General features: G+C 38.3%; 1 protein-coding gene across 1 annotated transcript in view; it reads right to left on the bottom strand.

Moving 5' to 3' along the window:
* The window catches only part of BRWD3 (bromodomain and WD repeat domain containing 3), a 49,307-nt gene that overhangs the window by 7,050 nt on the left and 24,301 nt on the right, over positions 1-17,956 (bottom strand). The window contains exons 15-35 of the mRNA XM_014955195.1: positions 16,897-17,080; positions 16,307-16,400; positions 15,520-15,669; positions 14,615-14,691; positions 13,452-13,629; positions 12,727-12,843; positions 12,155-12,262; positions 11,341-11,465; positions 11,067-11,149; positions 10,526-10,637; positions 10,373-10,434; positions 10,119-10,274; positions 9,281-9,401; positions 8,395-8,520; positions 8,224-8,305; positions 6,626-6,682; positions 5,969-6,109; positions 5,554-5,706; positions 2,347-2,510; positions 1,669-1,766; positions 986-1,144 (exon numbers count right to left, since the gene is read on the bottom strand). Of these exons, the coding sequence (XP_014810681.1) occupies positions 986-1,144; positions 1,669-1,766; positions 2,347-2,510; positions 5,554-5,706; positions 5,969-6,109; positions 6,626-6,682; positions 8,224-8,305; positions 8,395-8,520; positions 9,281-9,401; positions 10,119-10,274; positions 10,373-10,434; positions 10,526-10,637; positions 11,067-11,149; positions 11,341-11,465; positions 12,155-12,262; positions 12,727-12,843; positions 13,452-13,629; positions 14,615-14,691; positions 15,520-15,669; positions 16,307-16,400; positions 16,897-17,080 (2,547 nt within the window). The remainder of the gene's footprint in view (positions 1-985; positions 1,145-1,668; positions 1,767-2,346; positions 2,511-5,553; positions 5,707-5,968; positions 6,110-6,625; positions 6,683-8,223; positions 8,306-8,394; positions 8,521-9,280; positions 9,402-10,118; positions 10,275-10,372; positions 10,435-10,525; positions 10,638-11,066; positions 11,150-11,340; positions 11,466-12,154; positions 12,263-12,726; positions 12,844-13,451; positions 13,630-14,614; positions 14,692-15,519; positions 15,670-16,306; positions 16,401-16,896; positions 17,081-17,956) is intronic.

Raw genomic sequence — 17,956 nt, 5'->3', positions numbered from 1 at the left:
GGAAGATCCAGTCAATATAAGGAGCTCAGAGTGACTAAGTTAGACACAAATATCTAAATACAGTCAGATGAATCCTACCTAAGGTGCCAAGGCAGGGAAAAACCCTCTAAAATCCATTTCCAATCTGTATATGTTAAAATAACACTTTGAAAGAAGTACTTATTCCCCATCGAATGCATGTTCTCAAAAGGATTAGTCCAGGGAACACTTGTGGTGAGCACAATTTCAAGACAGAAAACAACCCAATAACTCACTCTGGTTCCTGAACACCTTAACTTAAAAATACATCAAGTATCATGCTGACTTAGGACCCAAAACACTACATGTTTTCAGAGTTATGAATCTGACAATGAAGGTAAAATATCTTCTTTAACATGGAATACAAGAAGCTCAGCTGGAACGTACACCGCTGCTACTGCCCAGCAGTATGGACCTGACAAAGGCTTCAGGGCTTCAGCCCATGCTCACTTAATGCCTACCTCAGGGGAAAGTCTCATTAACACGTCCCAGAGACCAAATACCACAGTTTTCAAACAGTGTTTCCCTTCTATCATAACCACTTATTCTTGATGATGATAAAAATATTTATCTTTTTTTAAACTTTTTTTTTTTTCATCTTTGGTTTCAGCTTGATTAATAAAAGGATAAGGTTCTGGGGTGGGGATTCTTCTGGTTTGGTTTGCCTTTTTTGTAACTCCCGAAGGAACTGTAATTCTCAAGAAATTTAAGAGCAATCAAGCTTTACCATCCAGAGGAATTTTAAAGGACTTCACTCAAGTGCATGTGACATCACATGTGTGCCACACGTCAGGCAGGAGACCCCAGAACTGTAAGAAGTAAGGTAAATTCAATTCTTTCATATGGTTTGGGGATACAGTAAAATGCTAGACTCAGGCAAGAACATCATAAGCACCAAACAGAAGCAACAACTTTCATTTCTAGTGAAGTCAGTCATTCGAAGAACAGAATACTTGTTCTTTCTCACCTTGTTTCACTGGTGTAGATTTACTCCTGATTGGTCTACTTTTCCCTGGATCAATGGTACTTCCACTTCTGTTCTGTGCATTGGAGCCTGAGGAAGATGGCTGGCCTTCCATCTCTTCACCAGTGACGGAACCCAGAGGTTCTTCTGCTGTATCTGAAACTTTAGACAGCACACCACTAACGTGACAGACTCATTTTTACCCTCTCTTTACAGGCTTGTAAAGCAAGGCATTTGGGGGAAGTTTTGTATCACCTGATTTACCAGCCCAAGGCAGGAGGTTCATCTCGCCAAGCTGCCTCTGCAGTCATGAAGAGACATAATCCCTCCAGGGTGTAATCCAAAGTGAGCTTAATGAATGTGTAATTGCTGTATGAGAAATGCCCATATACAGGAAATCCAGGCTCTTGTCCCTAGATTCATTCTTAGCAAGGACAGTCCCAGGTTTCCTATTCTCTGACCATTAGCTTACCAGCAGCTGGAGGGCCAACTTCATCTAACACAATCTACAGACAACATATTTACAGGACCTTGCTACTTGCTCTTTCACCAGGTGGGTTTTGCACATGTCTCATGAATGAATATAAGATTTAAACTGACCAATAAATATCCTTCACCTTTTTCATCGTTCTGCACATACAAGTTGCTGCAAGAGAAAGCACGTGTTTTAGAAACTGTCTCCTCACCATGAGATGAAACTGAAGAACTCGTCCTGGTCAAAGGCAGTGAGGTATTCTGGTTGGGTTTAGGTTGAATCTTCATTTGCTTCTGTTTCCCTTTTGGGCTGAAGACACAAAAATACCACAAAGAGAGAAAATTGTTAATACCAAAAGACTCAAACACAAAACCTATTTCCTCTGCAAAGTGTCTTGCTTTTTGCAGCAAACACGTAACACAAATGATCTCCCCCCGGTGCTTGCACAGGTGTAGTAATACTAAAAATAGTGCCAATATCATTCTGTTTGATCAAGGAATATGAATGAACAAAATTTTATCTCACCTTTTAAAATGAATACTCAGTTTACTTAGATAATGTATCATATGGAAGTCAGAAAAGTGCTATACAACACTTTTTTCAACAGTGACTAAACAAAGGCAGAAGAAGAAACTTGCTATTCCATTTCCTCCAGAGGGAATACGTCTAATTATATAGTCTTTCACTTACCACAACTATGCACAAGCTACAAACTGAACATGGAATTTGAGCTCATGATTTTATCACCCACAAGAGCAATTGCATCAGGAAACGAGCAACACTGTCACTGACTGTGCGATCAGGAAACCCTGTCTCTGAATTGACCACCCTGTCTCTGAAATGTCATCTCCAACGACACCGACAGCAAGTCCCACCATCGCCACAGTACCTGGATGCTCTGCTAGTGGATGGGGAACTGCTACTGCTTCTTAGCCGTTTTCGGTACCGTGGCCTTTTCCTCTTCTGACATTGCATCGCTGACTTGTACTCAGAGATGATATTTTTCATATGATTTTCAAATAAGGCAGATAGTCGAAGTGTCATGCTGTAAATCTGGAGTGAGAAAGCATGGTCATACTTATTAGAAGTTGAATAACTAGAAGGTTGGCAAAAATAAAATAAAATTAAAAAATCAGGAAGATGCCCAGACTTTGTAGCACAAAAGAAAAATTCATGGTGACATTCAACTGTGGGGTTCTTTACAGATAATTTCTCTCTGTGGTACCTGCGTATTCTCACAACAAAGTGTTTTCATAAAAGGATGTAATTACTAATTGTACAAAAGATTTTCAGAGTTAATGGAAAATTGATACCTAGATTATTGAAATATAGCCTCCTTTTTTAATCTCCATGAAGCATAACTGATGAGCTAAGGTAACTTGAAGTACCAAGGGAAAACCAATTGAACTTTGCTGCCCCCTCACCTTTCTTTTTCCTTTAATTCCCAAGTGACAAGCCCTTACACCACCCCTACAGAGCCACACACAGAGCCAGCTAAATGTCCTCCATCCTAATTTCTGTAAGCCAGACATCAAAGTCCTTAAACCATTTTCCTGTCCTCTTTCTAGGCTTTGCCTCTGTGTAGCTTCATCCACAAACTCACTTGTGGGTATTTCACCATCTTTCCAACTGTATTTACTTCTGTTCAAGATTTTACCTTGGATGTGCTTGAGTTATGACAAACTCATTGTCCAAGCTCAGCATAAATAAAACAAAGCTCATTATTCCTTCCACATATCCCGAGCCTTCTGCTGCATCCAGTCTTCTGAAAATTATGTTAACAGCATCAAGAAGATGTTACCATCATCTCAGACTTCTTCCTATTTCTTGCAGTCCGTCTGAATATAAAATCTCTTTGATGTAGAGTTTTCTTTACATTCATATAACTTAATTTTTGCCCAGACTCCTCTATTTTAGCAACCTCTCTTTCTTCAGCTCTGGTATGTAGGACCCTGCCCTCCTTGCCTCCACTCAAGATGCTGATGCAAAGACAGTAAAATGGGCCAGAAAACCTCAGGACGTTGGCCCACATTTGGCAGCAGAGGAACCTGCAGTGGCAGGAAGCCCCAGCCCTCCAGCAAGGATCACCTCACCCAGGCACTTCCCAGCATTTAAGCAAACGGATATTGATGAGCCACTCTATTAAAGCAATTTGGGAGTTGACTCACAAGCTGTTCAGTTATTAATACACAGGGAAGTTCCCAGGGAGAGCGCAGCAGTAAATAACTCGCCAAGTTTACTCTGATGTGAAGCACACAGAAAACACCCTCCAATCACCTCTCTTCTTGCAATCCTCTGCTGACTCCCTTTCTATTAAAGCAAGAGTTACTGGTCTTTATCTTCAGAGCTTACTTCTCTCTCACTCACAGAGCTTACTTCACAGCTCTTATTCAATCTACCTTCAGCGATGTCAATTTGTGCTTTCTCTCCCGTTTGCTAACACTCAGCTGGAGTTCCCCTCTCCCACGGCACCATCCTGCTTCAAGCTTACTCTTATTGTCCTGCCTACACAAATCACAGGAGCTGTTAATTCTGCTGATGAGCTAGGACTGTGTATTACTCCTCGAGTAACAAGTAACATCACCCAACCTCCTGCTTCCTCCCATCCAGCACCATTTGTACGTGCACTCAAAGCTCTTTCTCCTGCTTGTCAGCACCTCACATAACAAACTCTGGTGTCACATCATGCTAGATGCCGCATCTAAATTTTGCAGAAATATTAAATTCTATGTATTATTGTGCTTTTAGTAATAGTATTTCAGTTTAGTCCCAAATGGCATGCATTTCTTAATGGTTTATCACAGAATCATAGAATTGTCTGGGTCGGAAGGGACCTTTCAGATCATTGAGTCCAACCATCAACCCAACGCTGCCCAAACCCATCACTAACCCATGTCCCTCAGCACCACATCTGCCTGGCTTTTAAACACCACCAGGGATGGGGACTCCATCACTTCCCTGGGCAGCCTCTTCCAATGCTTAATAACCCTTTCAGTGTAAAAAATTTTCCTAATATTCCTAATATAAGTGCCCCTGTTTCTACACAACAAATAATCAGTGACTTTGCGACCAGCACTTTATCTACGCTAAATGACATGGTTCAGAGATGTGATTTTGTCACAACTTAAGCATCTTATTTAATATGCAGTTTCTCCTAATAATAATAAGGTCATTACAATTTAATGTTTGGAAACACTGTCAAAATCCTTTCTACTTTTATATGATGAAGACATCAACCACGCGATTTCTATTTTGCATTAGCAGTGGTAAAAACTGCGTCCTGTCAACTTGTGAATTTTTGAGCATAAACAATATATTATCAAAACATTTGGAAATTTTAAAGTCAGTTGATCACTTTATGCCTTAGGAAGAGCCGACAGGAATATACTGCACAGGAACACATATCAGACAGAGCCATGTTTACACGATCAGTCATACACTTAGCAGCCACTTTACCTAGCCTACCTAAAAATATCTATATTCTAACGTTTCAATCTCCCCTTTCCCTCTTGCCATACCCTGTTTAGGGCTCCAATCCAATACACTTTTTCTGCCTAAGTAGACTTCTGCAGAAAAAAAACCAAGATTGGCATCTGAGAAACACAGGCAACGCTGTGTGAAAGTTTTGCCAAGTACACTAAGTAAACTAGAAAAAAAATCAAGTATCATAATGCAGTAGACATACTGCATAATACTTGCATTACCAGCAGATTGAAAAAGGATCCTACTATATATATATATATATGCAGTTATCAAGCTGATAGCCTTTTTTCCAGGAATAAATTATTGAAAAAAATTTAAAGCAACTCGTGATCAGTTTTCTGCTACAAATATCCAAAGAAATAGTTGCAATGGTTACCATACCATTTCTCAGAAGCTTTAAGCTCGGGAAGTTCAGATGAAAATGAAATTCAGAAGTGATCTGCGTGAGCAGAACAAAACAAGTTTATAACCACAGGTCCCAGAACTGACACACACTACTTGGTTTTATTGCACAACGCAGCGCTTCGCTCTCCAGACACAGACCTTGTTTCATGCACTGTATTCACATAGGGCCAGGGTCTTTGTAAAGAAGGGATTAAAATTTATTACTTACTCGAGACTTTTTATTAGGAGTGTAAGCCTTAGAGTTGCAGAATATTAAACGAATATCTTTGTAGAATTCCAAGGGACTAGTATAGTTTCCTGCTTCCAAGGTTTCTTTCACAGTGCTGAAGTCCATAGGAGTGTCTACAATATCTCGATAATCCTATAAGAATATACAAGAAAATAATAAAGGCTGTCAAATCTTACAGCAGTAATAACACCTAAGTGTTCATCCACAACAGTGGCTCTCAAGTAATTATTTCTTCTTGACAGTTGCTGCACATAATTTCCTGAAAACATCAGTGCAGGGAACCCGGTGCATTCCAGCTCAGAAAGGGAGAGGCTGGAAACATGGCCAGCACGGCTGTTTTGCCAAAGGATGAACAATAGGCTTTTTTAATTTTGAATATGGAAGTTGTACTTACAGGATAGGAGAAGAGATCAACTGGCTGCCTAAAAGGCTCCGAGTCCTCTCTTTCATAAATCAGGTTTAACAACTGCTTGCATTGGTCTTTCCAAGCATCAGGACTTGCTTTCGTGGGTTGTCTTTTTATTCGTCGTCTTACCTACAGGAAAACAGATGTATTTCATCATTTTTCAGAATATCCAGACTTCTGCCTTTACGTTCCTATTAATTTACTAGTATTATGCTTCAAAGCAGATTTCCACAATTAAAAAGAGAACTGCAGTAAGATTAAAGCATAGCTGACAGCACAACAATATGCAAATTGCAGAAATATGCCTTTTCTGGTAATATATAAACACAAACTCATGAGATATGACATATTTCACATCCAGGCTTGCTGATTTTGTCAGCTTTCATCCAATTTTGATTGAAAACTGAATCTTTCAAATCAAAGTAATAAAAAAAAAAAAAGAAAAGATTCTTCAACATTCAAGTAAATTTTCCAGAATAACAACTTCCTTGGTCTGCCAACACTGACACATACGTGGAACTGAATTCAGCCAGTCCTACAGATTATAGGCTATGACAAATTTAAACCATTCCAGACCTAAAGGAGTGTTTCAGTAGCTGGTCTATCTCCTCTCACAAGCAAGAATGAGCAGAAATATTTACTCACTCGTCTTTTTCCAGAGGAAGTTCCTGGAGCGTCTGAATCTACATCGACTTCTGCCACCTAAAGGCAAAGGTAACGATTACACACACCCTCAGCAATGGAAAAAGGGTTTAAAACCAAACAGCCAACAACAAACACAAGCTGAAGCATCTCAAATGCAATGAATGGTTCAAGCAAAACAAACTAGCTTCAAACTAGGACTTAAATAACTTTAATTAGGTGGATGCGGATAAGCTCTTTCATCTCTCTTCCAAGTTTGCTTCCATATAAATTATATATAAATATGTGAGAAATATGAATGGCTTATTTTCAGTCCTAAAGACTCAGCTAAGACCTGGTCTTGCAGACCTATATTCCCCTGCCTAAATGCTCATGCTCTAAGCAGCTGTATGACTGGCCGTTTACTCAGATTTCATGTAGTGCCTTACTTACATTATGTATATTTAATACTCTTCTCAGAATCTGCATTTAGAAATTAGAACAAAAACTCCTTTTTACACAGCTTTCTACCACTAATTAAAAATAACTAATTTGGATAGGAGAAGTGATTTCTTGGGAGTACCTATAAAGGATCTGAAAGTAATTTCTTTCTTATTTTAAGACTTATTATAAACCAAGACATGCTCTTTGAAAGGCCGGAGAGAAAACAAGGCGCTTTAGTAGCAATTCTGGACTCTCCTGGTCACTGCTTGACATGGAAGAGAAGAAATTCACAATTGGCACAAGAAGGTTAATTGGGAAAGGGGAGTCTACGATTTAAGTCATGGGAATCCCTCATTTTCTTCAAATTACTCTTTTAATAGTCTGTGAAAATAGATGCTGTTACTGTATCTTCAGTTTTATAACATTAATTACATTATTACACCGTAGTATAGATTTTAAGTTACAATATAAATCCAAGACAATAGCACCAGCCATAAGCATATAGGTAGTCAAGCAACATCAGGTTTAACTCAAATATTTCAAAACTGCAACAACAGAGTATGCCTGGGGGAAGGGTGGAGGAAAGAAACCCTCTAACTAAATCTTGTATTAGCTCACGTATTAGAAAGCACCACAGAAAAAGTAAAACAAAACTTAGGTCACAAGAGGTCACCTCTTTGCAACAGAACTATAGTGCATTTCAAAATGTTTTCAAACTGCATTTAAGGGGGCGAAGGTGTAAGGAGAGAGAAGAAGTGAAAAGAAGCGATCTCTAACCTGGTGTCTACCTGTTATTTCACTCCACAGTGCAAGGGATGGGAAATGACACAGAATTACATAAGAAAACCAGCTCTGCTGCCTCCCTGACAATGGGAGAGCTGTTGTCCTTCTGGTTCAGCAGACTGAGTAATAGCCCCAGTTTGTTTTCCCTGTACTTACGAATACTTCCTCACACAACAAAATACCGTGTACTGAGAGAAGATTAAAGATAGGCAGTTCCCAGAATCATTTTTACTTACTTAAGGGAGCTTATTGCCCCAGGTGAGCAACTCAAATGACCTAAATAGCCTCATCTCAAAATCTCAGTGCAAGTACCCATAAAATAAAACCTCAAAAATCTTCCAGGTGCTGGATTTAAAAAGGGAAGAAGTTCTGACAATCAGACTTAATGGTCTTACCTCCTCTTCTTCATCAGTACTACTCAGGTCTTCTGCTTTCACCTTGTTATATATTTCTAATATATCAGTACAACTCTGATCCCTGCAGGACAATAACAAAAGCCAAAAATACGTAATCAAATATCTCAGAAATTCAAGATGTCAGGTCTATAAAGTGAAAGACATGCCTACCCAATGAAGCGAAGTAAGACATCTGTTACAATTTTGGCTGCTTTGACTATAGGACTGTCTGGCTCGTTGAAAGTCCTAGCATTATGTTCAATGTATCGTACCTCCCACATCAGCGCAGAGATTCTCCTAAAGTAAAAATAAAATTAAAAAAGGAAAGGGATGGAGAAGGTATAGATTATTTTCATTCTGAGTTCAGTAGGATTTCTCAGTAAATAAGGGAATAAAGTAATCCAGGTCCAAGGTAACCAGGTTGCCAGAGACCAAGGTAAGTGGTTTCTGTTCACATACTGCTGACCACCCCAGGCTCTCCACGAGAGCTGTGTGGAAAAATGCTGCCCCTCTTCAAATCAGAAATGAATGGAATGAAAAGAGGAAACAAACCCACTTAAGGAAACTGCTGACTGCTCCCACTTATAGAAAGCCTTAGAGATACAGTGGTCCTCAGACAAAAAAAAAAAAAAAAAAAGAGCTGGACATCTTTTATCTCCAGGCTAACCAGAAAAAACGAGATTTCTGGTTTACAGCACTATTTAGCCCACTTCTGGCAACTGCAATTCAAGCAAAGCATCTGGTTCAAAGGCAGCAGAGCTGCAGATGAGGGAAATATGCTCTGCCTACAATGCACCCAGAGAGTAAGGCTCAGTACATTAAACAAAAAAGACTCTCCAGGATCCAGATATACCAGCTTTTGCCTTAACAATGTGGCCAAAAGAAATTATTATTCAGGAAGACTCACTTTGCCCAAGGCCAAATAGAATCTGATCTTACGCTGTTGGCTCATCAAAGAAATATATTGCTGAAGTGGCATTACATAGTATTCAACTATATCTGTACTCAACGGGGCTATAGCAAATGTAGATTACAAACAAATACAAATCTAACTGACCTATAAAACCTGTTTTCAAGTCTCCTCCTGATTGTGGTGAGGTCAGTTGGATAAGCAACAACAGTGCAATACATGGGATAGGCACTAAGGTCCACAGGAACAGCAAAGGGATTAGAAATGTCTGAAAGACAAAAGATCAAAATCATTTAAATGCCTCAGAATATACCAGAAGGGAAGTTATGAGATAACTAGATTCCTTATAAGGGTTTCTGGGTTTTCTTCCTGAGAATTCAGCAAAAGCAATAGAGAACTATGGCTGGATATGTCATTACCCAAAGGGTAGGGTTCTCTCTCATGCCATCTGTTAACTACTCTTAAAACAGCATTTTTACTCTTAAAACAGCATCTGAGATTTGCATGCCAGCAGCCAACTGTACGACTGAAAAGCAACATGACATATGCACTGACAACAGGAATACCACAACAAGCAACATAAACCAAGAACACAGACATGTCCTGTATATAAATATAGGCTAGAATTTAAATCATAGCATGCTATTAAACTCCTACAAGCTAGTTACAAGGTATTTGTCAGTGAGGACATTTGGTGAGGACTTGTTGGTTTGGTTTTTTAATTCAATATTTTGCTCATTCATATTTAGAGATGACCCACTGAGAATCCCCATTAAGTTGACAGGAAGCAGGTCAAGTCTTAGAACAAAAAGCAGTATAACTGAAAAGGACACCATATGAAATTTAAAAAGCTCTTTTCAAAGATTTAGTTGGGCACATTTCAAATACTCCACACCAACTCCCAACACTCCTTCCTATCTACTCTTCAGTCAGGTGCCACCACAGATACTCTTAATTCCCTCCACCTTTTCCCCCCCAAACATACCAAGGGAAAGAAGTTGCTCAATCCCCCGGATTACTCGTTCACATTCTTCATCTCTGGAATGGGCCCCCCATTCTCCTTCCTGGGGTTTGTAGAGAAGAGCTGTCAGCTCATCCGGAGTCACAGGAACTCCAGCACCAACCTCCTCTGGATAAGCAGCTAAATACGAAGAATTCAACAACAGTAAGCACTAGCAGTGGCAAAAAATCCCCCCTATTTACTTTGAATATATGGACAGGAATTCAACACACACTTACTTCCTTCTGGAATTGGTTCCATGTCCCATGGACTCATCCTCTCTCTTTCATTATTGTCCCAGCTATTAAAAATCAAACATTTGAATGCGTAAGTTAGAGCAGAATATAAAAATAAACCTTTTCTCTACCAGACTTAAACAAGTGAATACTTACTGAACACAGTAGCACTGGAAGGAACTATCAGGATATTCTGCCTGGAATGGCTGCTGACTCTCCACGGTTCCAAACCACCAAGCGTCATCTATGATACTGCGAAATCTATCCCCTATAAGGAATAAGATTGCATTCAGGAAAAGTCCAACATAAATAATTGTTAGATACTTTTTTTTAGAGAATCAACTTCATCTTTCATAAACACACTACTTCGATTCTTAAATTTTGCACTACAGGAGTCAAGCCTTTCCCTTAAAGAGAGGACTTTCACATCTCTAGTAATTGGTCACAGCTGCTTCCATGTCTCAAATCACAATGTAACAGTAGATTCTTCTGCTATCACAGGCCTCATAACAGTTTCTCTAATTTCTTTTTTTTTTTTCTGCAACAGGAATTGAGCAAACATCAAATAAAGTGTCCAATGATTGCTATAATATCATGTGTATTATAGTCCTTTCCATCATGTAAGAGAGACGCTGTATCCTATTAAACAGCTGCACAAATGTTGCAAAACATATGGAAGTGGAAAAAAAGTAGTCACCTATTTGCCAGTTCCTTTCTTTGGCTTCATTATAAAACTGATGCAGCACAAGGAAGTCAATAACATCTGGCATATCATGGTACCTTCATGAAACAGACAAAAAAAATTGCTTCTAGGACCCATACACACAGTTCCACATGTACAATACAGTCTCCAAACACAACATTTCATGCATTTTGTTTGCAAGATTGGCGTAATAACTAATTAATACCATCATCATGCCTTGCAGGAGAAAAAAAAAAAGAAGGGTAGCATCAGCATCTCAGCAACTTACTTTATGGAAAATGATTCTCCTGTCATTTTGCCCGTGATTGGATCTAGGAATGCAAGCTTCAAGCAGCAGAGCGTAGGAGGGCCAACTTCATATTTAATTCCTACAGTCTTCACAAATTCTTGTTCCTATTCATCAATAAGCATGGAACAGTATTATTTTAACTTGCTAACAACAAAAACATCTGTGTTAAAAGACCAAACATATTAATAAAAACCAAATATGCTTCCACTCCAGAGCCCAGGCAATTTTACCCATGAAAATTTTCCAAATCCTAAATATCAATCACAGTAACCTAAAGAATGTAAAAGATTTGAGATGCTCATTCCCTTGGCAGATCTGTGAAAAGGATACCCAGAAATTATTTCAATTTTGTAGTAAGGCTCTAAGGAACACACCCCTCTGGTTTTAACCACACTGATGGCACCAAAGGTTAAACCTGACTAAACCCAGGGCCTCTCAGCCCTGCACAGTGACAGACAGGGGAAATCAAAGGAAATTCTTCCTTTTACAACGGAAATTCAACAATAGCCTTTATGTTCAAACATCAGCCAGTAGTAAGATCTCTATCCTAAATGAAATACTATTTCCTTTACCTAACAAAGTTATAATGCCTTTGAAGGTTACAGCTGGAATAACTGAATACCTAGGACTAGCAACCGGATGTTTTTCCAGTAGAGCAATTATTTTCATTAACAGAACCGCTGGCATAGACATATGAGAATACTGGTGCATATATGTGCTCTTCTCTTGATATGAAATCTGAGTAAAGCAGAAAAAAAATATGGCAGCTCTTTGAAGTATTTGTTTAACTTACCCTGAGTTCCATTTTGTTCCATGGTTGTTTTTGCATGTTAATACTGTAAATTTTTGCTTTCCTTACTGCTCGCACATAAGCTTCATGGCCTTGCCTAAAGTATATGATCTTAAAATAAAAGTTTAAAAAAAAAAAAGAGTTTATTTTATTTTACTTACTGTTCTCTTCCTGCTTATTCTAAAATTTCAACAAACACGTCAGGCACTATTCCTTTCAGAGCACATTGCATACTTCTTTATTTCATTACACAGCACCCTTCTCCTTAAAAATATTTATATCAGCCCCCAAAGTGACACCCACTGTGTGTTTTCCAACTTGGGATCATTGAGAAGTGTGTGGGTTTGTCTGAAAATGCACAATCACTTCCTGCTACTCTTAAGTTACACATGAACAGAAAGAGACACAGGACAGCTATCTGGTAGCAGGAAAAAAAAAAAAAAAAAAAGGGGGGGGGGCAGGGGGGAGGAAGTTATCAAAACTCAGCCTCTCTTGAGCACGATTCACTGCAAATATTGCTACATTTACTAGCTCATCAGCCTGGGTGGGAATTTGAGAACTGCTACACTCATTACCTCGTCTCCCATTTGTGGGACGAAAGGTGAGCGGCGGGGTATGGTGTCCAAGATCCACTGTGGGGCCAGCCATTCCTCACTGGGTTCTCCTTCCATCGAAAGCAGTCCACTTGGTTTCTTAAATACATTACATTAAATTTAGAATGCAAGCTGTAATTACTACGGCAGAACGTACGAAAAACTGCTCAAACACCACTTAAGATAATTCGAAACACATATATAGCAAAGCAAATGCTGGGATGTCAATGTTCCAAAAACCTCAACTAAACAGTAGGGAATAAGACATGTTTCTTATAAATATAATAGAAGATTAAAATGCTCATAAATAAAGATATTGTATTCTTTCCTTAGAAATATTCTAAATGTCTTCTTTAAAAAAATACTAAGAAAAAAAATCTGACAATGTGGATATAATGCAGATGCATTATAATTTTACAACAAAACCACCTTGGAGTAAATCTAACTGCAGGGAAGAGCATAAATCTTGGAGAAAACATCCAACCTGTAACAGAGAACTACCTGCATGGAAGTGGAAGCATATCTATGTCGCTGCAGCACAAAAACAAAACAAAAATTAGTCTGGTATTACAATTATTGTGCTATATAGGATCTTTCTTACTGTGTATTTGTTTGTGAAAAATTTTACTTTGAAAACAACCTCTCAAAAAAAAAAAAAAAGTGTATTCATAAAGTCAAAAAGACCCTAAAAAATTAAAAAGGCTGACCTTTTTTCTAGGCTGTTTAAGTTTCCTTCGTTTTGGCTCCAGTCCTTTTGTTCCCTTCATATTTTCATCTTCAGAACTGCTACAGATTTTCCGAGCCGCCTGCCTGGTTTGTCTCTTTGGAGGCTGGAGATTAATCCCAGCATCTGCTGTCCAGTCAGAATATTCACTTGACGAATCACTGTAGATAATAAAAAGTGGTAAGAAAGAAAACAGCACCTCAGTTTTCACACAATGGAGTGAAAGGTCCAAATATTCAACCTGTTCTTCTGGTTCTGTGGAACAGATGTCGGGATTAGCACAAAATTGCATTCTCATGTGAGTTTAAAGAAAACCTAAGTGTTATCTAGTTAGTGTATTTCAGCAAATTATTTTATCAATTACAAACTCCCAATAAAACTACAGTTATGGCTGATACCTACTTTCATACTAATTATCTCACTGATTCATAGGCTGACTTCATAGGAACTGACTGCATAATGTGCATGAAAAATTTAGAAAACTAGAGCACTCTTCCAAAAATATAGTTCTGACTTCTTCAATATTCAAATAACACACATACAGTATTTATATTAGCTCATGTCCCTTCCAGCCATAAAAGCATCACATTAAAAATAAGAAAAGAGACTGTAGAAATTCTACACAAATACATATTGACAACAGGAAAATTAGGAAATAATGATGTATGAACACAAGATATGTACGCGCTTCTATCAATATTTCTGTCACACAGGACTAAACAGCATTGATTTTTTTCAAGCAGTTCTTAATTAAAGACAACATTTCCTTATAAACGGTCTTTCAAAAATTGATCTTGACTTAGGAAAAAAAAAAAGCCCACAAAAAATACAATATGAAATGCTTCATGAAGAATTGGGGCGGGGGGAAAGTCAGTCTTCAAAATTAAGAATTTTACACACTGGTTTTCTGTGAAATACTGTTATAAATATTCTACAGTTAAATAGTCACTCAAATGTATTTGTTCACAGAGTCCACAAATTTTGTTGGTTACTGTTTTAAGCTACCTGAGGGTACTAAACACTTTGCTTCAATCTGCCACAAGGTGCAACAAATCTGTACTGATCTGTAGCCATAATATCACAGTATCAACTGTCTTAAAGTATATAATCAACTACTGTTACCAATTAAGAGAGCAGAAAAGTTACCTGGAACTGCTTTCACTTTGCCAAGCTGCCACAGGATCATCCATAGATGCATCGCTTGTGCCAACGGTCTCATCTTCCTGTATTCAAAACCAAAGGTTTCACTTTTGGGCCCAGTTTAAAATGTAAGCAAGTTAAACGAGTTCCCTCACCTGAGCAATGCTGTGTGTTTAAGGATTGGTTTAATTTTTACTGGTTTAGTAACTGGTTTAGTTTTAAGTGAGTCCACGATTTCTTTCTGAAATTTAATTAAAATTATAATATATGCTTATAGAATTTCTAGAAAGAGAGCTGTGAATTTTAATGGTATTGGAACCACAGAATGAGTTCTTATTTAATTGTCTGATTAATAACTTTTAGCGTCAAGTGACCAGCTTTATAGCTATTCCGTATGTTCAATGCATTTACAAAGTAACAATGTTCAGTCTCTTTTTACTTTGCAGGCTTCCTTAATGAGAACAAGTTATATTTAATCTGGTATATTTTAAGTTCTTCCCTTGCCAATATCAATGATTAATACCAATACTCAATCTCTTTCAACAGCAGTCTACAGATGTAGATGAAATCAAAGTACTGGATGTGACCTAGAATATAGGTGCAGCATGAAATCCCAAAATAGCAAGTGGTTTAACACAACCCAGTTAAATTTACTTGAAGGAGTTTCAGATTTCCAAAAATACACAACCTGTTTTAAGCCAGTTTTGAATACTGCCCTGGAACTGAGGTAAATGATCCTTCCCCTCTCCAAGATCAACAAACTACAGTAACACCACAAATCCAAACGTCTCAATGATTTGAGTGTTTCTTCCCAGATGGAAGAGCCTTAATGGGCTCCCACCACTTCTGCTGTCAAACCAGGCTATTTCTGAACAGGGAACCTATTAAAAGAAGGGCTGGATGTATCAGACCTCTGAGGAACTGTCTGATTCCTCCCGGGCACGTGCGTTCTGACTTGCTCCTGGCTGGTTGTGCTCTATGGTGGAGCGCGTTTGGTAGGCGTGCTGGCGCTTGCGTTGGTTTCTTCTCAAAGACCTGCCACTTCCCACTTGGTAATCATTCTTTTATCACAGGACAGGAGGGACAAAAAGAAAAAGATTGGAGATTTAATAATGAATTCATTACTAAACAGTTAAAAGGCGCACAGTTAAAAGATGCCTCAATAAAGCGACTGTACATAGTATCCCATTTATAAATGACAACTAGGAAATCTACAATTAGAATTTTAAAGATCTCTTTTACACACTTGTGGTTCATTTCAGTGCATGTGAAGGTGTGGTTTTTTTAGTTCAGAATCAATTCTACTTTTTAAAGTAGCAGTCTTTGGAAAGGAAGTTATGGAGAAATAAGATTTTTTTCTAAAACTACCTAGCCATTTTAGTAAGTGTGGCACCTTTAATATTTCTCCTGGTTTCCACAAGTCAAACTGAGCACCCACTGTGGCTCTGTTCTTTTCCTTTCTCAGCATCTTCCCACTATTGCAGCCTTAAAGATTGAGATTTACCACTGCTACTTATATATTAGAGTATAAAGACAGACAAATTACAATTCCAGAAGCAAGTCAGAGATCCAGAGAAACACTTAGTCCTATTGGTCTTCTAAATAATTCAATAACATTGGGTTTGGATTTTTGTCAGGCTCTTTTTTCTCAGTGCTCAGCTTCACACCCAGGTTTTCCCTTCTAGTGAAAGAACTCACCCGTTGTAAGGTGTGGGATGGCTTTCTCTTCTTTTCAACAGTGTATAAATTAATTTCGATTTCACCTTTGGCAGCTCGACATTCTTCCTGGACCCTAATGATAAGTAGGAAACGTCCATTTTATTCAATAAATCATCATATAATTTGTCAGTCTCATTAATATACATTGAAATACTTCTGGTTTCCTCACTAAAAGCAATCTGTGCAGAAGTGCTCCTAGTAGCATCCACACATACTTCACTGCTGGAATCACAAGTTGTGGAAGTAAAACTGCTAGTTGAGCATTCATAATTATTATTAAGTAAACTGAAATGTACAAAAATTATTTTTAAGGTTTTTTTTAAATAAAGCTTCAGGAAAATGTGGTATTTGAACTGCTGAAGAAAGATTTAATTATGAAGAGAAGGAATTACTGTTCTCAACTCTCCAGCAGAGGCTACCACTCCAATCCCGACATCTGAACTTCAAAACAAACCAAAAAAAGCCCACACATTTCTGAAAAATCATTTTTTTAAAACTTGTAATAGTTGGAAGGATCACTAACACCATACAAATTGATCTTTTTTTCCCTGTCTCACTTAGCATCTTACTTGCTGATGCCTGGAGGAAGCTCATTGACCACCACTCTCCTGCTCCACGCCATGAGATCTCTCTCCGTTGCCATTTGACTTCGGGGAGCGTTGTGATGCATCTGCCGGACCCCTTCGATCTGACCGCTCCTCCGGAGACCAACGTTTGGTGGAGATGCAACATCTAAACCTGGACTTCGAAGAGCTATGGAAGAACAAGATTTTTTCCTTTACTACTACAAACCATCAACAAAATCTAGAATTTAAAACTTAAGGACTGCACAGAGTGTCTTTTTTGGCAATAAACATCACTTATTCTACGTTGAGTGGCTTTGACTTCTGGTTCAGATGAACATTTTTGTGTGTTGGCCTTGGACCACTGTTGACACACATGCTACTGTAACATCACTGTGGCTTGCTGTATCTTAGAGATACTGGAGACAAGCAAAGAATATAATCTATTAGAAAAGTCTTAAAGGTACTTCCTTCAAATCAAAGTCTTATTTAAAGTCTATGACATCATGAGTTTTAAATTCCACGGTACAAGAAGAGATGAGGTTGACAACAGACTGCTATAAGATTTAAGTTTTCTGTTGTACCTCCATTTGTTCTATATTTGTAACACTTATCTACTGTGCCACCAACACCGCTCCTGACCTGGGCTTTTCATCAGGTGGCACAACACAGTGCTACGTACTCAGGAGAAAACAGACACTTCAGGTAGCAAAGTGAGACAAAAAGGCTCATAGTATCAGAATTGCTGTCATCATTGCCTTAATTTATCTCATCATCTGGGAACGCATCAACACAATTTCCATAACCTTAAATATGCTTAACCACATGAATGTATTGCATTCATGGTTGTGCAAACCTATTTAAAAATATTCAGCTACTTAAATATGAGGTACTTCATACATATTCTAATTAATCTACATAAATGGGCAGTTCGTGTAGCAAAGTCACTGACCAATGCAAATTCTATAAGGTAACTATAATTTCTATACCACTCATATCTGGAAATCCCTTTCCACACCACCACAGGCACATACAAATAAAATTGAGAACCAGGACTGCACAACAC

This window comes from Calidris pugnax, unplaced genomic scaffold (genome assembly GCF_001431845.1).
Source record: "Calidris pugnax isolate Ruff unplaced genomic scaffold, ASM143184v1 scaffold38, whole genome shotgun sequence".
In the NCBI taxonomy this organism is placed as follows: domain Eukaryota; kingdom Metazoa; phylum Chordata; class Aves; order Charadriiformes; family Scolopacidae; genus Calidris; species Calidris pugnax.
This window is presented reverse-complemented; position numbering and strand designations above follow the sequence as displayed.